Consider the following 13,132-nt stretch of genomic DNA (forward strand, 5'->3'; position numbering starts at 1 on the left):
AAACCAAATCAAATTTGAAGATGATACATACCTAAATCGAAAAATAGGGTAAGTATTAAACTAAAACTAAAACTAAAGTATACTTTCGAATTTGTAAAAGGCTAACTGTTAAAGTAAAAAAAATATACATTTCAAAAGTGAGATATTAGTATGAATTAAGATGAGTTGTAGAATAACTCCAATTTGTTTCAAAAGCACATTGAATTTATTTTTTAATAACTTGAACTTGTCAAAATAAGCTTCGGGGTAGATTAGTGTAACCAATTATTCTTTAACACTTTTTGTGTAATGAAAACAAATTACAATTTAAAGAAATAAATTAGATCATATTAAATAAAAAACAAAATTAATATTTTAAAGAACTAAAAGTATAAATGACTCATATCAGTGATGTTCAAGTGACACAGTAAAAAGATATTGGCGGGAAAACAACGTTGTGATAAAACTTGGGTTCGGAACCAGAGGGAAAGAAAATATCAGAAATAAACCGCGAAACGCTTCTTTTGTCGTCGTTTTTGTCCTCTTCCTATGGCGAAAACCCTAACTTTGATTCACGAGATCGAATCTCTCGTCTCCGATAATCTTCAAGTGGTAAACACACTCACGCTCTCTCTCTCTCTCTCTCTCTCTCTCTCTTCGCCGCTTTCGTTTTCCCCTTTTCTTAACAGTTGTCGTTTTTCTTATAATCAACTTTTGATACACTCTCATTTTATTTTTATTTTTATTTCTCCCTGGCTTCGAATTTCGGAGTGATTTGTTAAATTTCCATTTTATCCCAAATTCTTTTCATTTGGTTGCGATTATATTAGTTCATATGGTGTTGCTTCCTATTTCAGGTTTCTTATAAGTGGCTCAGTCGCAATTATATGATCTCATCCAATGAAGCAAAGAGGTCATTTCAGAATTGCTGTTTATTCTATCCTTGTAGTTAATTTTTATCAAAATAATAATTTTTTGGGAAATTGAACTTACGGGAGGTCAATGTAATTGACTAATTACCCATATATTTAGTGACTTTGAAATTTGGTATTTGACAAATTTGAGCCATTGGAAGAAGATTGGATTAGATTTCAATCTCAGCAAATTAGAGTTAAAACACATTTCAGAATGTCGTCCGATTTTCATCCAATAGGTTGGATTTGGCAAAGTCACCATTTTCAAAGAGTGATTTGAATTTTGTAGTAGTATTAAAAGTTGTTGTATGTAGGTTGCTTCAAGAGTTTGTTGAAAAACGCGATGTTGGCTTGGAGGTGGTGTATGCCTTGTCTGGCTGGTTAAAGAGCAGCCAACCAAGTTACCATGTAAAGCTTGTTACTGCTCCAAAGCTTGCAGGTACTAACTAACATTTTTTCCAAAAAAATTAAGGGCATGTATTCTGGGGGATTTTACTTACATTTATGAATTTGCAAGAATATTTGAAGATGAAAAATCAAATTAACTTTGCCATAATGGTAAATGTTTTTTACTGCCGAGCTCCTGTCACAAGATATTTTTATTGATAGGATAATCCCTGTTGTTCTAGATTTTAAACTCTAATTGTATGAACCTAGTATATTTAATGGTCTTATTAGTGTTTACTTGATGCTTCTTTGTTTAATTTTATGGTATCAAGATTTATGAAATTAAAATTAGGTATTCCTAATGCTTCTCATGACTGATGTTATGCCTAACATTTATTAAATTTTAATTGTATAAGCATATGGTATATTTGTATTGCTCGTCATAACCAATGGTTTTCATTTTGTAGTATCTTATTTTACAAAACATGAATCAATTTATGTTTCCTTTATTCTCTTGTCTGAACTGGTGGTTGTCATTTAGTGTTTTATTTGCAAGGAGATGGATCCATTTGTTATTTAATCAAGAGTCTTGTATGATCATTCTATTTATATTGGAAGAAATGCTCATCAAGAATTTCCACTGGTTGTATGTTGTGTGCTACTCAACTGAACTGTTCAGTTTACATTTAGAGAAACATTGTTATTGAATGGGTTTTGAGAAAATTTTGCCTGTCATTGATATGGAGTGGCTTACGGAAGCATTCGGAAGTAGGGAATTGCTTGAAACTGTTTCCCCATTTTTATGCAGATGCACAACAAGAATTTGATGGGAATTGCTCAGTTCATGTATACAGTGTGCAAGCTAGCATTCCGAAGGATCCAGCTATGCTTTGGAATGCAGAATTTATTCAAGCAGAGGAGCTCTCCAAGCAGCCCTTTTCAGTTGACAATTGTTTGAGAGATAATAGGTATGTTCCACGCCTTAAGGTTATCTACGATGATTTGGATATGTGAGGACACAATCAATAGAAATCCAAGTGTGAAGAGTTGATATACATTCATATGAACATGAAATCATTTTTATCTTGTTTCTAGGTCAAATGAAGGAACTGGATATCCTCACTATGATGTACAGTAATAATATATAGAACTCTTAATATATCTGTTTACTGAATCAAATAATCACGTTCTTGTTTAGATATACATTGCCTAGCTATTGTCTTTGAAGTTAGTCAATATGTAGGGTGCATCCCTTCTGTTCAATGATATTGGATGATTAATATGCTTGATTATTAAAGTGAAATAATAGGAAGGCAATTTGAGTTTGCAACTCAATGATTCTGATCATTTATCGCTATAGCAAGTCACATTGATTTCTTTTCTTCCTTAGTGAAGAAAAATGTGTTATTGCTAAAAAGAACACAAAAATGGAGAACAGGGCACTCTATAAAAGGTTTAGGTTGTGATTTCCTACATGGAATGTCAATTATTCTGACACCTTTCTGGCTCCGGCTTGCTTCGGAATCTGATCTCTATAATGGGAATGCTAGAGCACCAAGAGAGATTCGAAATAAGCCTTTCCCTTGTTTTATTTATATTTATGTTTCAAGTTAGTAGGCAGACCACTTGCCCTCCCCTTGTGTTATTTTCTTCTCTTATAAAAGAAAATAGAATGGCATGCTGGTTTTTATAAAGGATATATAACACAATGATGATATGATGTGTCTGTCCACAACAACTAATAGCATGAAACATTTAAAAGATAAAATAAGTTGATTTTAGAATTAGTTCTAAAAGGCTTTGGTTGGTTTTATTCTTTAGATCAACTAGGAGTGGTTTATATGACTTTGAAATTAAAGAATCTTTGAAATAAAATGTGGTGCTTTTCGTACCTGATAAATGTGGTGAACTGATTTTTCTGTACCGAATTCATTGTTTCTATGAGCATAGTTGTCCAATTCTCAGATCTCAATCGGCTAGCAGGTTCTGTTTACTGGTGCAACTTATTTTTTACTTAAGATTTAATTTCCAGAATCTCTTCATTTAGTGAAGCATTTGGTCAAAGGAAATGCTTATATCAATTTTCTTTTACTGCTAGGTGTGTTTAGCCTTCTTTTAAGTAGATGTACTTGCATGACAGTCATATGGTAGTCCTGAAATGAGATATGATGTTGTTCATTACTCTCTAGGTATATGTTTGGGGTTTTCATGGTGACTAACTAGCATACTTCTCAGGTTTTGTGGGATCTCTAGTTCCTTTGTTTCTCGAACTGTAGATGGCCAAACAGTGGTCTCTGCAGCTCCACACACAAAACCTGCAGTAAGCATGGAATCAACAAAGAATAACATAGTTTACCAACCTCCAAAAAATATATCACATGATTCTATTCCCGAAGTTCTCAAACCACAGAATGTGATGAAAGATGTCAAGAGTGAAAGCGATAGTACTGGGACTGCAGGAGTTCATAATGACATCAACAAACCTACTGAGGACAAAGAAAAGGTTCTTCCCTTGCCTACTGGCAAAAGAAAAGCACAAGCTGATAAAAGTAGTTCTGTTACTGGAAGCTCATTGGCAAGTCTTTGGGGTCGTGCATCTGCAAAACCCAAGCCTTGCTCCCCGCCAGCAGAAAACAATAACACAGCTTCTAAACCTACTGGTTGGTTCCCATTGCAGCTTATTCCATTGGGTTTGTTTTATATTTAAATATTTTTCTGTGAAAATAAAATGATACTTCTCTATTATATTTACTGACATCTAAGTTAATATTTCAGTAGCAACAGATGGCGCCCAAACTCGTGCTTGTGAAGCAGGAGAGGATGACAGTGGTGATGATGATAATCATATAGATGTTTCTGTAAAAAGATCCACCAATAGGAGAAGGGTTATCTTTGATTTTTCAGATGAAGATGAAGATGCTGTCAATTTAGCATCACCCGAGCCAATAAAACAATCACCTCTAGATTCCAGACAAAATGATAAAAAATCATCAGAGAAAGCCACCTTGAAGTTTGACAAGCAGATAGAAAGTAAATCAAGGGTTAAGGAAGAGACAGAAAGTGACCAAAAAGCTAACCAACCAAGGAGAGAAGATTTATCAGTTATCAGCAAGTGCACAAGTACCGGAAAATCTTCTACTGAGAAGGTGGAGAGTCGTGCTCCTGAAATTTTGGTAAATAAGGATAGTCAAAATAATGCTGCACCATGTTCACCTAAAAGGCGAAGAGTGATGAAAACCAAGATTGATGAACGAGGGAGAGAAGGTACTTATGTTCTAAATGCATCATTTTCACTCAGAAGCTTCTTTTTTTCCTAATATAGAAGACAAGCCAACATATATTTTTACCGTGTGAATATAAAGATTACTTTGGAACTTACATTTTGAACTTAGTTTTTTATAAAAACATCAATTTTACACTTGTGCTAGCATGATTTTGGGGTGATACATATCAAGATGTTTAGTGAATCTCATTAACCATAAGTGATTCTACATTATGTGTTTGTGTTTGTGTTTTTGTCTTGTTTATGTTTTACTTCTCTCCAGTAACTGAAGTGGTGTGGGAGGGTGAGGAGACAGAAGCAAAAAAAACTGATAAGGCTACAACAAAGAAATCTGACAATAATACTACCAATGCTGTCAACAGGTTAGTGTTATTCTTGCTTACCCGTAATGATTTGAACTGAATGACTGGAAACAGCTTTCAAACTTCGAAGGGCAAATGACTCCTTGTCAGTTGTCCCATGAAACATGAGAAGGGTGCCTAATAGGTTTGTTTTGCTACTTTCAAGCTATTTCTGAAGTTTGCTTCAATGTCTTTTGATTCAAAAAAATAAAACGTTGATGTGAAAATAGAGACATTGAAATATGCATTTAGTTTGGTTGAACTAATACAAAATATTGCCGATAGTTTCTTTTGAAAGTTGAAACTAGTGTACCTAAGGTACTTAGCCGTTTTATGATTTATGCTTGTTTATTGATCCCGTGTTTTCAGAAATCAGAATAGACAAATTGCTATGCTTGGAAGTTTTTATTTAAATTAGGGAATCTTTTTGAGAAGGCACTTTATATATGCGCCTGCTTTGTGTTTGTCTTAAGATTGATGCCCTAACACTTAATCTGTTATTGTGGTTTAAAGTCTTAATTCAGTTCCAAAACTTATTGCCATTGTTTTGGATCAGAAACTTAATGCTTCATTAAAAGGTTTAAGCTTGTTCATCATGACTAACTTTATTCATTGGTTACGTGATTCCAGTGCTCCGGCGAGTAAGAAGTCAGCAAATACAATTTCCAATCCTACTGGTAAAGGAGGAAACAAGAAAGCTGGAAAGACCAAGGATCCCAAACAAGGCAATATTCTTTCATTTTTCAAGAAAGTTTAAGATCTTTAGAAAGAATTATATTATTGAAGAAATCATACTTTCAGCAGGATCATTCATCAATTCTAGTCCTTTCATGATTGTGAGGATTTTGCATTATGTAGATTGGTTCTCTTGGTGGTTTCACTGGAATCTGAATGTAGGATTGTTGAAATACTTTAATATGTATGATTTCCCTATGTATGATTTCCAATGTTTTTTGTCATACATAATTTCAATTTCAAACTGAAGTCCTTTTGATTTTTACTTAGACAAACACATAGTAGAGCACACACTCTTCCTAATATAGCCAATGCACTATGAATTAGGGTATGATGGAATAACTCTAAATTCAGGTTCCTTGAGGTGAGGTGGTGAAAAAATAAGGTGATGCATATATATAATCTGGCATAATAAAGTTTGACTACATTCAGTTTTTGATCTATTATTTTCACCTAAACTAAACATGAATATTCAGAAAAACATAGATAGGCCATGACAAGCTTGTGATGTCTCTCTGTCTTAGAACCCCAACAACAAAGCTTACTCAGCAAGGTTAAGTTCATCACCGGTTTATTGATTTACTAATTTCGTACTGAGGCTGCTGATTGAGTTGAAATCTTTTTAATAAAGGAAATAGATTAGTTGATTAAAAACATGCAAATATGGTGCATGGCGAGGGGTAAACAAGGTAAAATTACTAAATTATTTTCAATTCGATCTTGTAACTTTTTTTGTTTCATTTTGATCCTACCAGCATCACAACTCTAAAAAATGTCAACTAAAATTAACCAAGTGTTTTAAGGTCATTGTTGAAGGAATATAGATCAAAGAAACTGATCTAAAATCAACTAATGTTATTAGAAAAATGATACCAGGTTTTTTCTGCCCTAATTTTATTGGTTTTCCTTTTTTACTTGGCAAACAATAACAAGGAAAAAACTCATTTTTTTCTTTTCTCTTCCCTTACACCTCTTTTTCTTCCTTTCCTTTTAACCCAACCAAGCACACTGTTAGGGGAACATATGTTGAGGGGCAAGTTAGAATTTAGATCTAAACTGACTTGGTAGTCAAACTTATAAGCAAAGATCTGAGTAGAAGATGTAAGTTGAAATTTTGATCCAAAGTGACTTTGTAGTCAAATTTTTAAGCAAACTAGGAAAGAGAATGCAGTAGTTTGAAAAGTTATTCCAAGTGTTTTGCAATGACACAAAAAAAACAAGGAGAATGTTACCTAGATCCATTAGGACTGATAAAAAGAATTTGAGATAGTAACCTTGCATTGAAAAATGATATATCCAAATAAGTGTTCAGAGGCTATGATTTCTAATTTCTGATGTAGTAAGTTAACAGAACAATGTCTGAGTTATTGCCATATTAAACTTCACTCATTTGGGTGGAAAATACTCCTACATAATAGAGTTTGTATTTACCAAAGTAGAAAGATACTTGTCCTCAGATACATAAGGGACATATATTTTTTTGTTCAGTTCATTGAGGAAACATTAAAGGTAGATGTCAAAGGTGAGTACAGATGCATAGGAAAAAGTGTTGCCACCCTATGCAAGTTGACAAATCAATGAGATAATATACATATACATGATTTACAATTTCTAATGTTATTATTAATTGTCCCCAATCAAGTTAGTTGGCTCACTCAAAACATACTTAGGTAGCTCATACTTTGCTCCTGCAAAACAAGTATTGCAGCAACAAGAATTAGATCCGAAAAACATTGATGGACATAAGTATTGCAAGAAATGAACATGCTATTCTATCACCATAACAAAGAACATAGGGTGCTGAGGTAGAATTCTTAGCATTGAATCCCATGACTAGGTTTAGTATTCTATTAATTTCCAAGAGTTTGTTCTTGTACTTTCACTGATACAGTGTCTCACTCAAAGCTATTGTTCCCTCTTTTATTGCACTATACCCTTCACAAGCATCTGAAGTTTGAAAATGGATCTTTAGAGTTTAGACCCCGAACAGCATTTCCATAGAAAGGAGAAGACAGTTTTGTCTTTCATTTTATATTTTGTTAACAAATGCGAGTATGTCTACCGTGTTTCTGATTTCTAACATTTGTACAAAAAACAGCGAAAACAAACAAAAAATAGTATTTTCATTGTTTCCTGTATTACTCTTTGAAAAAAAAAGGAAACATAATGAAAACAATATGGTATACTTGTAATATATAATAAAAATGAAGGAAACAAAATCATAAACCAAACACACTCCTAGTTATTTTTTTTCCGGGATATAATATTTAGAATGAAAAACATAAAAAGAAAGTTTTCATTGTGAGAAGACATGCTTATGTGGTAGGGCAGGTGGAGTAAGAAAGGTAAAGGTGGCAACTAAGCTTTCTAGAACAGTGAAATGGTTCCACAATAATCTTCACGATAAAGGCGAGTATCACATGATGAGTAGGGCTGGACCACAGTTGGATAATTATGGAACACAATATGGTTGTGCTGCTAGAAACTCACATGGTGGTTATGTCATAAAAGTACTTGGATGCTTTTAATTTTAACTTCAAATTTCATAAACAGAATAAAGATTTCAAAATCGAAGGAAAGTGAATCAAATGAGTTTTTAACTTTTGATTAAAGGCCAATTCAGATTATAGAAAACAAATCATATCATACATATCATGTGGTTTTCGGGTCCATTTTATTTTTGAAATATAAATTAGTGAATAAGGGAATGAAGCATGAACGAATTACCTCTTTCATCATAGCATACTGTCAAATCAGAACTCTGCACAATGACCCCAGCACTATCCACAATTGCTTGTGCTAAAGATAGATCATCAGCCTCTGCAGCAGCTCGAAGAGCGTCCCAAATCTCTATCATGCAGAAAATCATACGTGCATTTAAATTAACTAAAAGTAAAAATCATTAACACAACACATTTTTAAGGCATAAATGAAATAAAACAGAATGATTGACCACAACAAAGTGCCTTATAAATGTATGTGATGACTAAAACATACTATCATTCTCAGCCTTGCCACTTTATCATATATGTGAAGATTTTGTTCTTAGACAATGCAATTTTCCACAACTAAAAAACAACGGCAAGGTCATTCTGTACACAATGAGTCAATGACCAGTCTTGCAATTGACAAATTCCAAATAATTTTGATACATTTTCTTGTTTCCTTCGTGCTAAGTGTAGATTCTATGTGGATAGTTTTGACAACTACATTCAATCAAACATCATAGCCAATTTGTATTCACATGTTTCTTGGCTGCCCAATATTCTATACATGAAGCAAGATAGTTCTTAAGGCCTGTTACATATCTGATATATGCATGAGTCACCAGCATCAAATAGGACTATCATGAAAGCACATTTTCGAGTTTTCCCTATATGTAAGTTTATCATCCCTTCCACCTAAAACTAACTTTAGGCCATTGCACATTCATGTTTTAATGGCCCAGTTTCATCACTATTCACTAGCATGTTTATTACTATTGAAATGTAAACTTTAGTCTCCACATAGTGAATATCATCATTATAAGATACAAGATACTTTGTGAAACCTAAGCCTTTTCCTATATGAAGGAGTAGAGTACCAACTTAGAAACAACCATTATGTATCTAACGCATTATATAGTCATCTACCAAACCATGATAGTACCTTTCCGGCCACCATAATGAGGAGAGGTGTCCCAAAACTCATCACGCAATTGCATAAGCTGAGTCTTCGTTATTGGCTGAGGATGCTTCCAAGGTTTAGGCTTCCGGATCTTTTTTAGTGCCCCTGTTGAAATACATCAATTTTATATTGGTTCCGATCTTTATAACCAGGAGCAAACTACTAAAATGATAATTCTACTTAGAAGATTGTTAAAGAATGAGAAATCTGATAAGTGAATTAACAATAATGAATAAGGAGGAATCTGACTGACAATTTAATCTTAGAAACAGAATCACAAAATGAATAATGATATAATCATGCTTATTAACTACTCCCGGGTCCATTTAAGTGTTGCTTTGGTTGAAAAAGTTGTGTCCGTTTAAAAGACATTTTTCATACCAATAAAACATCAAGTGCTGTTTCTCTAGCTATGCCATTGCACACATTTCTCAAATCACAACAACTCAGAAGCCTGATGAACATGAAAGAGGAGTGGTTAATTGCTGGAAATTGATTAAGGTAGTGTAGCAAAAGAAATTTCCACAACTAAAGCATTAATGGAACTTAGAATAGACCAGATTAGTTGAAACTATATACTGCGTGAATTTAGCTCTCTTACGCCTATAAAGTTCATAAAGCTGTTAACAGGCTTGCTTCGTTCTAGTAGTTTCCACCAAATTATTGCAATTCAACCAAATATTTCAAAGATCCAAAACAACACTGGTAGAACTAGGGTGTATTCCTCATAAACACAAAATAGATTCCAAAGCAAAATTTATTAACTATTTTCTTGACCCTTTCCAACAACACAAATCTAATTTTCAGTTCCCGGTTCACATGTGAATCAATTGGAAACAATTTCCATTCTCAATTCAATCATTAAAAGCTAACTACAATTGTCCCCAATACTGAATAAATTTTCAAAAATACAAATAAGAAAAGGAAGCACCGACACAGCGAGAAACGGATAAGGCAAGACATTCACGCATTGATCCGGAAAAAACATGAAACAAATCGAAAAACATATAGATACAAAGTATCTAATAAGTATTCCGATATGATACATCGGATACCGGTATGGTAACACCGATTAAGTATTGGTGCTACATTAGGAACCAAATTCCCTTCTAGATTCAATACCTAAAAGCTAACTACAATTTTCCCCATTAGTGATTAAATTTTCAAAAGTACAAATAAGAAAGATAGTCCAAGCAAATCACTTGAGCATAAAGAAAATCTCAGCACTATGTAAAGTTTCCAACTTTGGCACCATTAGCAACAATCAAGCAATTAAAAGAATAATAACATATGACAAGTTGAAATTTTGACCTTTGCCCTAAGCAATTAATTAAGTTCATAATCTTAAAAAAAAAGTTATATTTAAGCCAGAGTCACTATTTGACTAGATAAGATATGGAGTTTCATAATCACCAGCATGAACACTATCCCAAAAAAGCAAAAAACACATAAAAGAACAAATTTTGAACACAACCCAATATAAATTTTGTGAAGCTTTACCAAAATCAAATGTAAAAATAAGAACTTTGATGAGAGAGAGTGGGTAGATGAAACTCACCATCAACCTTGGATTGTGATGATCCAACACAACCCATTGCAGTAAAATCCAAAGAGCTTGGATTGAAGAGAGAGAGAGAGAGAGAGAGAGAGAGAGAGAGGTGAAAAAAGCTTAGTGATATGGCAAGTTAATGACGTAAGCTATGAAGGTTGAAACGTTACCAGCGAGAGTGAGTAATGGGCACACTCTATTATACAAGGAAAAATTTATATTGAATATATAATATTAATCTAACACTTTATTCTTTGCTAGGGTTACTGATTTAGGATTGTTTTTTTCAACAAATATTACTCACAAAAATTAAATCTTTAACATTTTATTAATGATGTGATTTAGCGAGCTAGCTAAAGATGTTATTGATATCTAATTATTTTGTGATATTATTCAAATATTAATTGATTGTTATTTGAATCTCTTTTATCTGTTAAACATGATTATGATCAAAATGATTTCTAACTCAAAAATTAATTCAACTTATCCCAACAAAATAATGAGTGGAGTGGTAAAAAAAAAATCATGCCATAAAGCTTCATGAAAATATATATCAATAACTTGTACACTACTTTCTTCATTGAACCTTAATCCAACTTGTTATTATTGATAATATATTATCACATTAAGAAATCTATATTATTATTGATAACATTATATTGACATTCACTCAATTACATCTTTTTCTCCTTTCTATGATATTTCTGATATTATCTTATAACATTATAAGAAATTATCAATTTCAATATTTTTACCATAAATTTGTTGTAAAGAAAATTTAATACTTTTTTTGTAAAAAAAAAAATAGTGCACATATGTAAACCAAATTAGAAAATTGTTTTCAATTTCATATTATACAATAATTCCACAAAAACAAAATGTTTTTCCACAACTAAACATGTAACAATTACATTAGCATATTGAAGTGGAGATGAATTATGTCACTACAATTATTTTGGTGTCTACTTTTTTGTGTTGTCATCATTGTTATACTATTATTAACAACCACGTTAATCTAAAGTGGAGCATCTCCTTAAGATTATTCTAAAATTAAGAACTTTATTGATTTATCTCAATAATATAAAAATCAAATCAAAATTATTCTTGTCTATCTACTAAATAAACTAACATTATTCACATATAAAAAAACTAAAATAACATAAAGACCCATCACAAATAAATGCTACATTAAAACCATCTAGTACATGTTATAAAAAAGGTGACATGGAATCATCATCACTCCATTGTGATTTGTGAGCTGAAGTTTGTTGCACCTTTATTTCCTTTATGTGTAGCAATATTTAATTAAAAGGGAAATCCTCACATTTTTAATTGATTGTTAGAAGGGGGAATCATAATGACTCAATAATAAGTACTACTTTATTTACTATCACTACTTTTTAAGTATAAAAGAAGAGAAATATATGGAGAATGGTGGTTGGCTATCAATGTTCCTTGTGGGGACTGTTATTTTTTCTATTCAGTGAAGCAATTTGTGGAGAATCAACTTTTTTCTTTTATAATCTTGTCATGTTAAGGCTAAGAAAATGTTAAGGAATGTATTAGAGCATTGGTTAAAGAATTTTAGATAGAAATTTATATTGACAAATGATATGTTAATATAAATACCAACATGTTTATATTAATTCAAGTGGTACATGTTTAATTCCCCTTAAGTAAGACATCGGGTACGAGTCTTGTGGATGGAAAAAATATCCTCTGAGAAAGTTAACCCCACATACCTGTGGATGTTCCCAACTTTAATAGGATTGTCTCCGGTACAATAATAGGAAACCAAAAAAATTACTTAAAAAGTAACTTTGTAATACTTCAAATTCTTCTCCCTTCACCTATTCTCCATTACTCAATCACATATCTCTTTTTAATTTGCACATCATATCAACTTTACTAGACTATTAACTTTAGAGGGGGGAAATGTATTATGATATAAATTAATTATTTTTGTTGGTACAAGTTAAAGCACATTCAAGATATAAGCACTACCTTTTATCATCCTATTTATTAAACATAAGCTTTTTCGTGTTTGTTTAGCTGCTTTAACTTGTACCAAGATGCTCGTGCATGTTATAGGATAGTTGGACCTAACATTTAAGAGAAAGTGAATAATTAATCAAAAAGTAGACTACTACTGTCACAATTACAAACAGACAAGCAAACAAATAAACAGAACAACCACCATCCATAGTGTAGTGGTATAAGGCTCCACTCCATTTTCAGGATAATCAAAAGGTCAAGGGTTCGATTCCTTTAGTAGTAC

General features: G+C 32.4%; 2 protein-coding genes across 2 annotated transcripts; one reads left to right on the forward strand and one right to left on the reverse strand.

The window, feature by feature from the left end:
- Window positions 413-5,842, forward strand: LOC109334404 (DNA polymerase delta subunit 3). The gene is made up of 8 exons (XM_019570164.1): window positions 413-591; window positions 837-892; window positions 1,208-1,332; window positions 2,089-2,248; window positions 3,516-3,940; window positions 4,056-4,544; window positions 4,826-4,925; window positions 5,535-5,842. Exons 1-8 carry the CDS (start codon window positions 529-531, stop codon window positions 5,659-5,661), a joined length of 1,545 nt encoding a protein of 514 aa, XP_019425709.1. The 5' UTR covers window positions 413-528; the 3' UTR covers window positions 5,662-5,842.
- Window positions 6,980-11,000, reverse strand: LOC109334407 (ubiquitin domain-containing protein 1-like). The gene is made up of 5 exons (XM_019570166.1): window positions 10,984-11,000; window positions 10,864-10,948; window positions 9,288-9,410; window positions 8,367-8,489; window positions 6,980-7,327 (listed from the first exon to the last, which is right to left on the reverse strand). The coding sequence occupies exons 2-5, from the start codon at window positions 10,898-10,900 to the stop codon at window positions 7,263-7,265; spliced, it is 348 nt and encodes a 115-aa protein (XP_019425711.1). The 5' UTR covers window positions 10,901-10,948; window positions 10,984-11,000; the 3' UTR covers window positions 6,980-7,262.

Source organism: Lupinus angustifolius, chromosome LG19 (genome assembly GCF_001865875.1).
Source record: "Lupinus angustifolius cultivar Tanjil chromosome LG19, LupAngTanjil_v1.0, whole genome shotgun sequence".
NCBI lineage: Eukaryota > Viridiplantae > Streptophyta > Magnoliopsida > Fabales > Fabaceae > Lupinus > Lupinus angustifolius.

Coding starts and splice junctions, on each gene's coding strand:
- LOC109334407 (XM_019570166.1), bottom strand. CDS start 10,900: ATGGGTTGTGTTGGATCATCACAATCCAAGGTTGATG. Junction 8,490..9,287: donor TCATTATGGTGGCCGGAAAG/GTACTATCATGG, acceptor TCTGCATGATAG/AGATTTGGGACGCTCTTCGA. Junction 7,328..8,366: donor AGTATGCTATGATGAAAGAG/GTAATTCGTTCA, acceptor CTTGTTTTGCAG/GAGCAAAGTATGAGCTACCT.
- LOC109334404 (XM_019570164.1), top strand. CDS start 529: ATGGCGAAAACCCTAACTTTGATTCACGAGATCGAATCTCTCGTCTCC. Junction 3,941..4,055: donor CACAGCTTCTAAACCTACTG/GTTGGTTCCCAT, acceptor TTAATATTTCAG/TAGCAACAGATGGCGCCCAA. Junction 4,545..4,825: donor TGATGAACGAGGGAGAGAAG/GTACTTATGTTC, acceptor ACTTCTCTCCAG/TAACTGAAGTGGTGTGGGAG.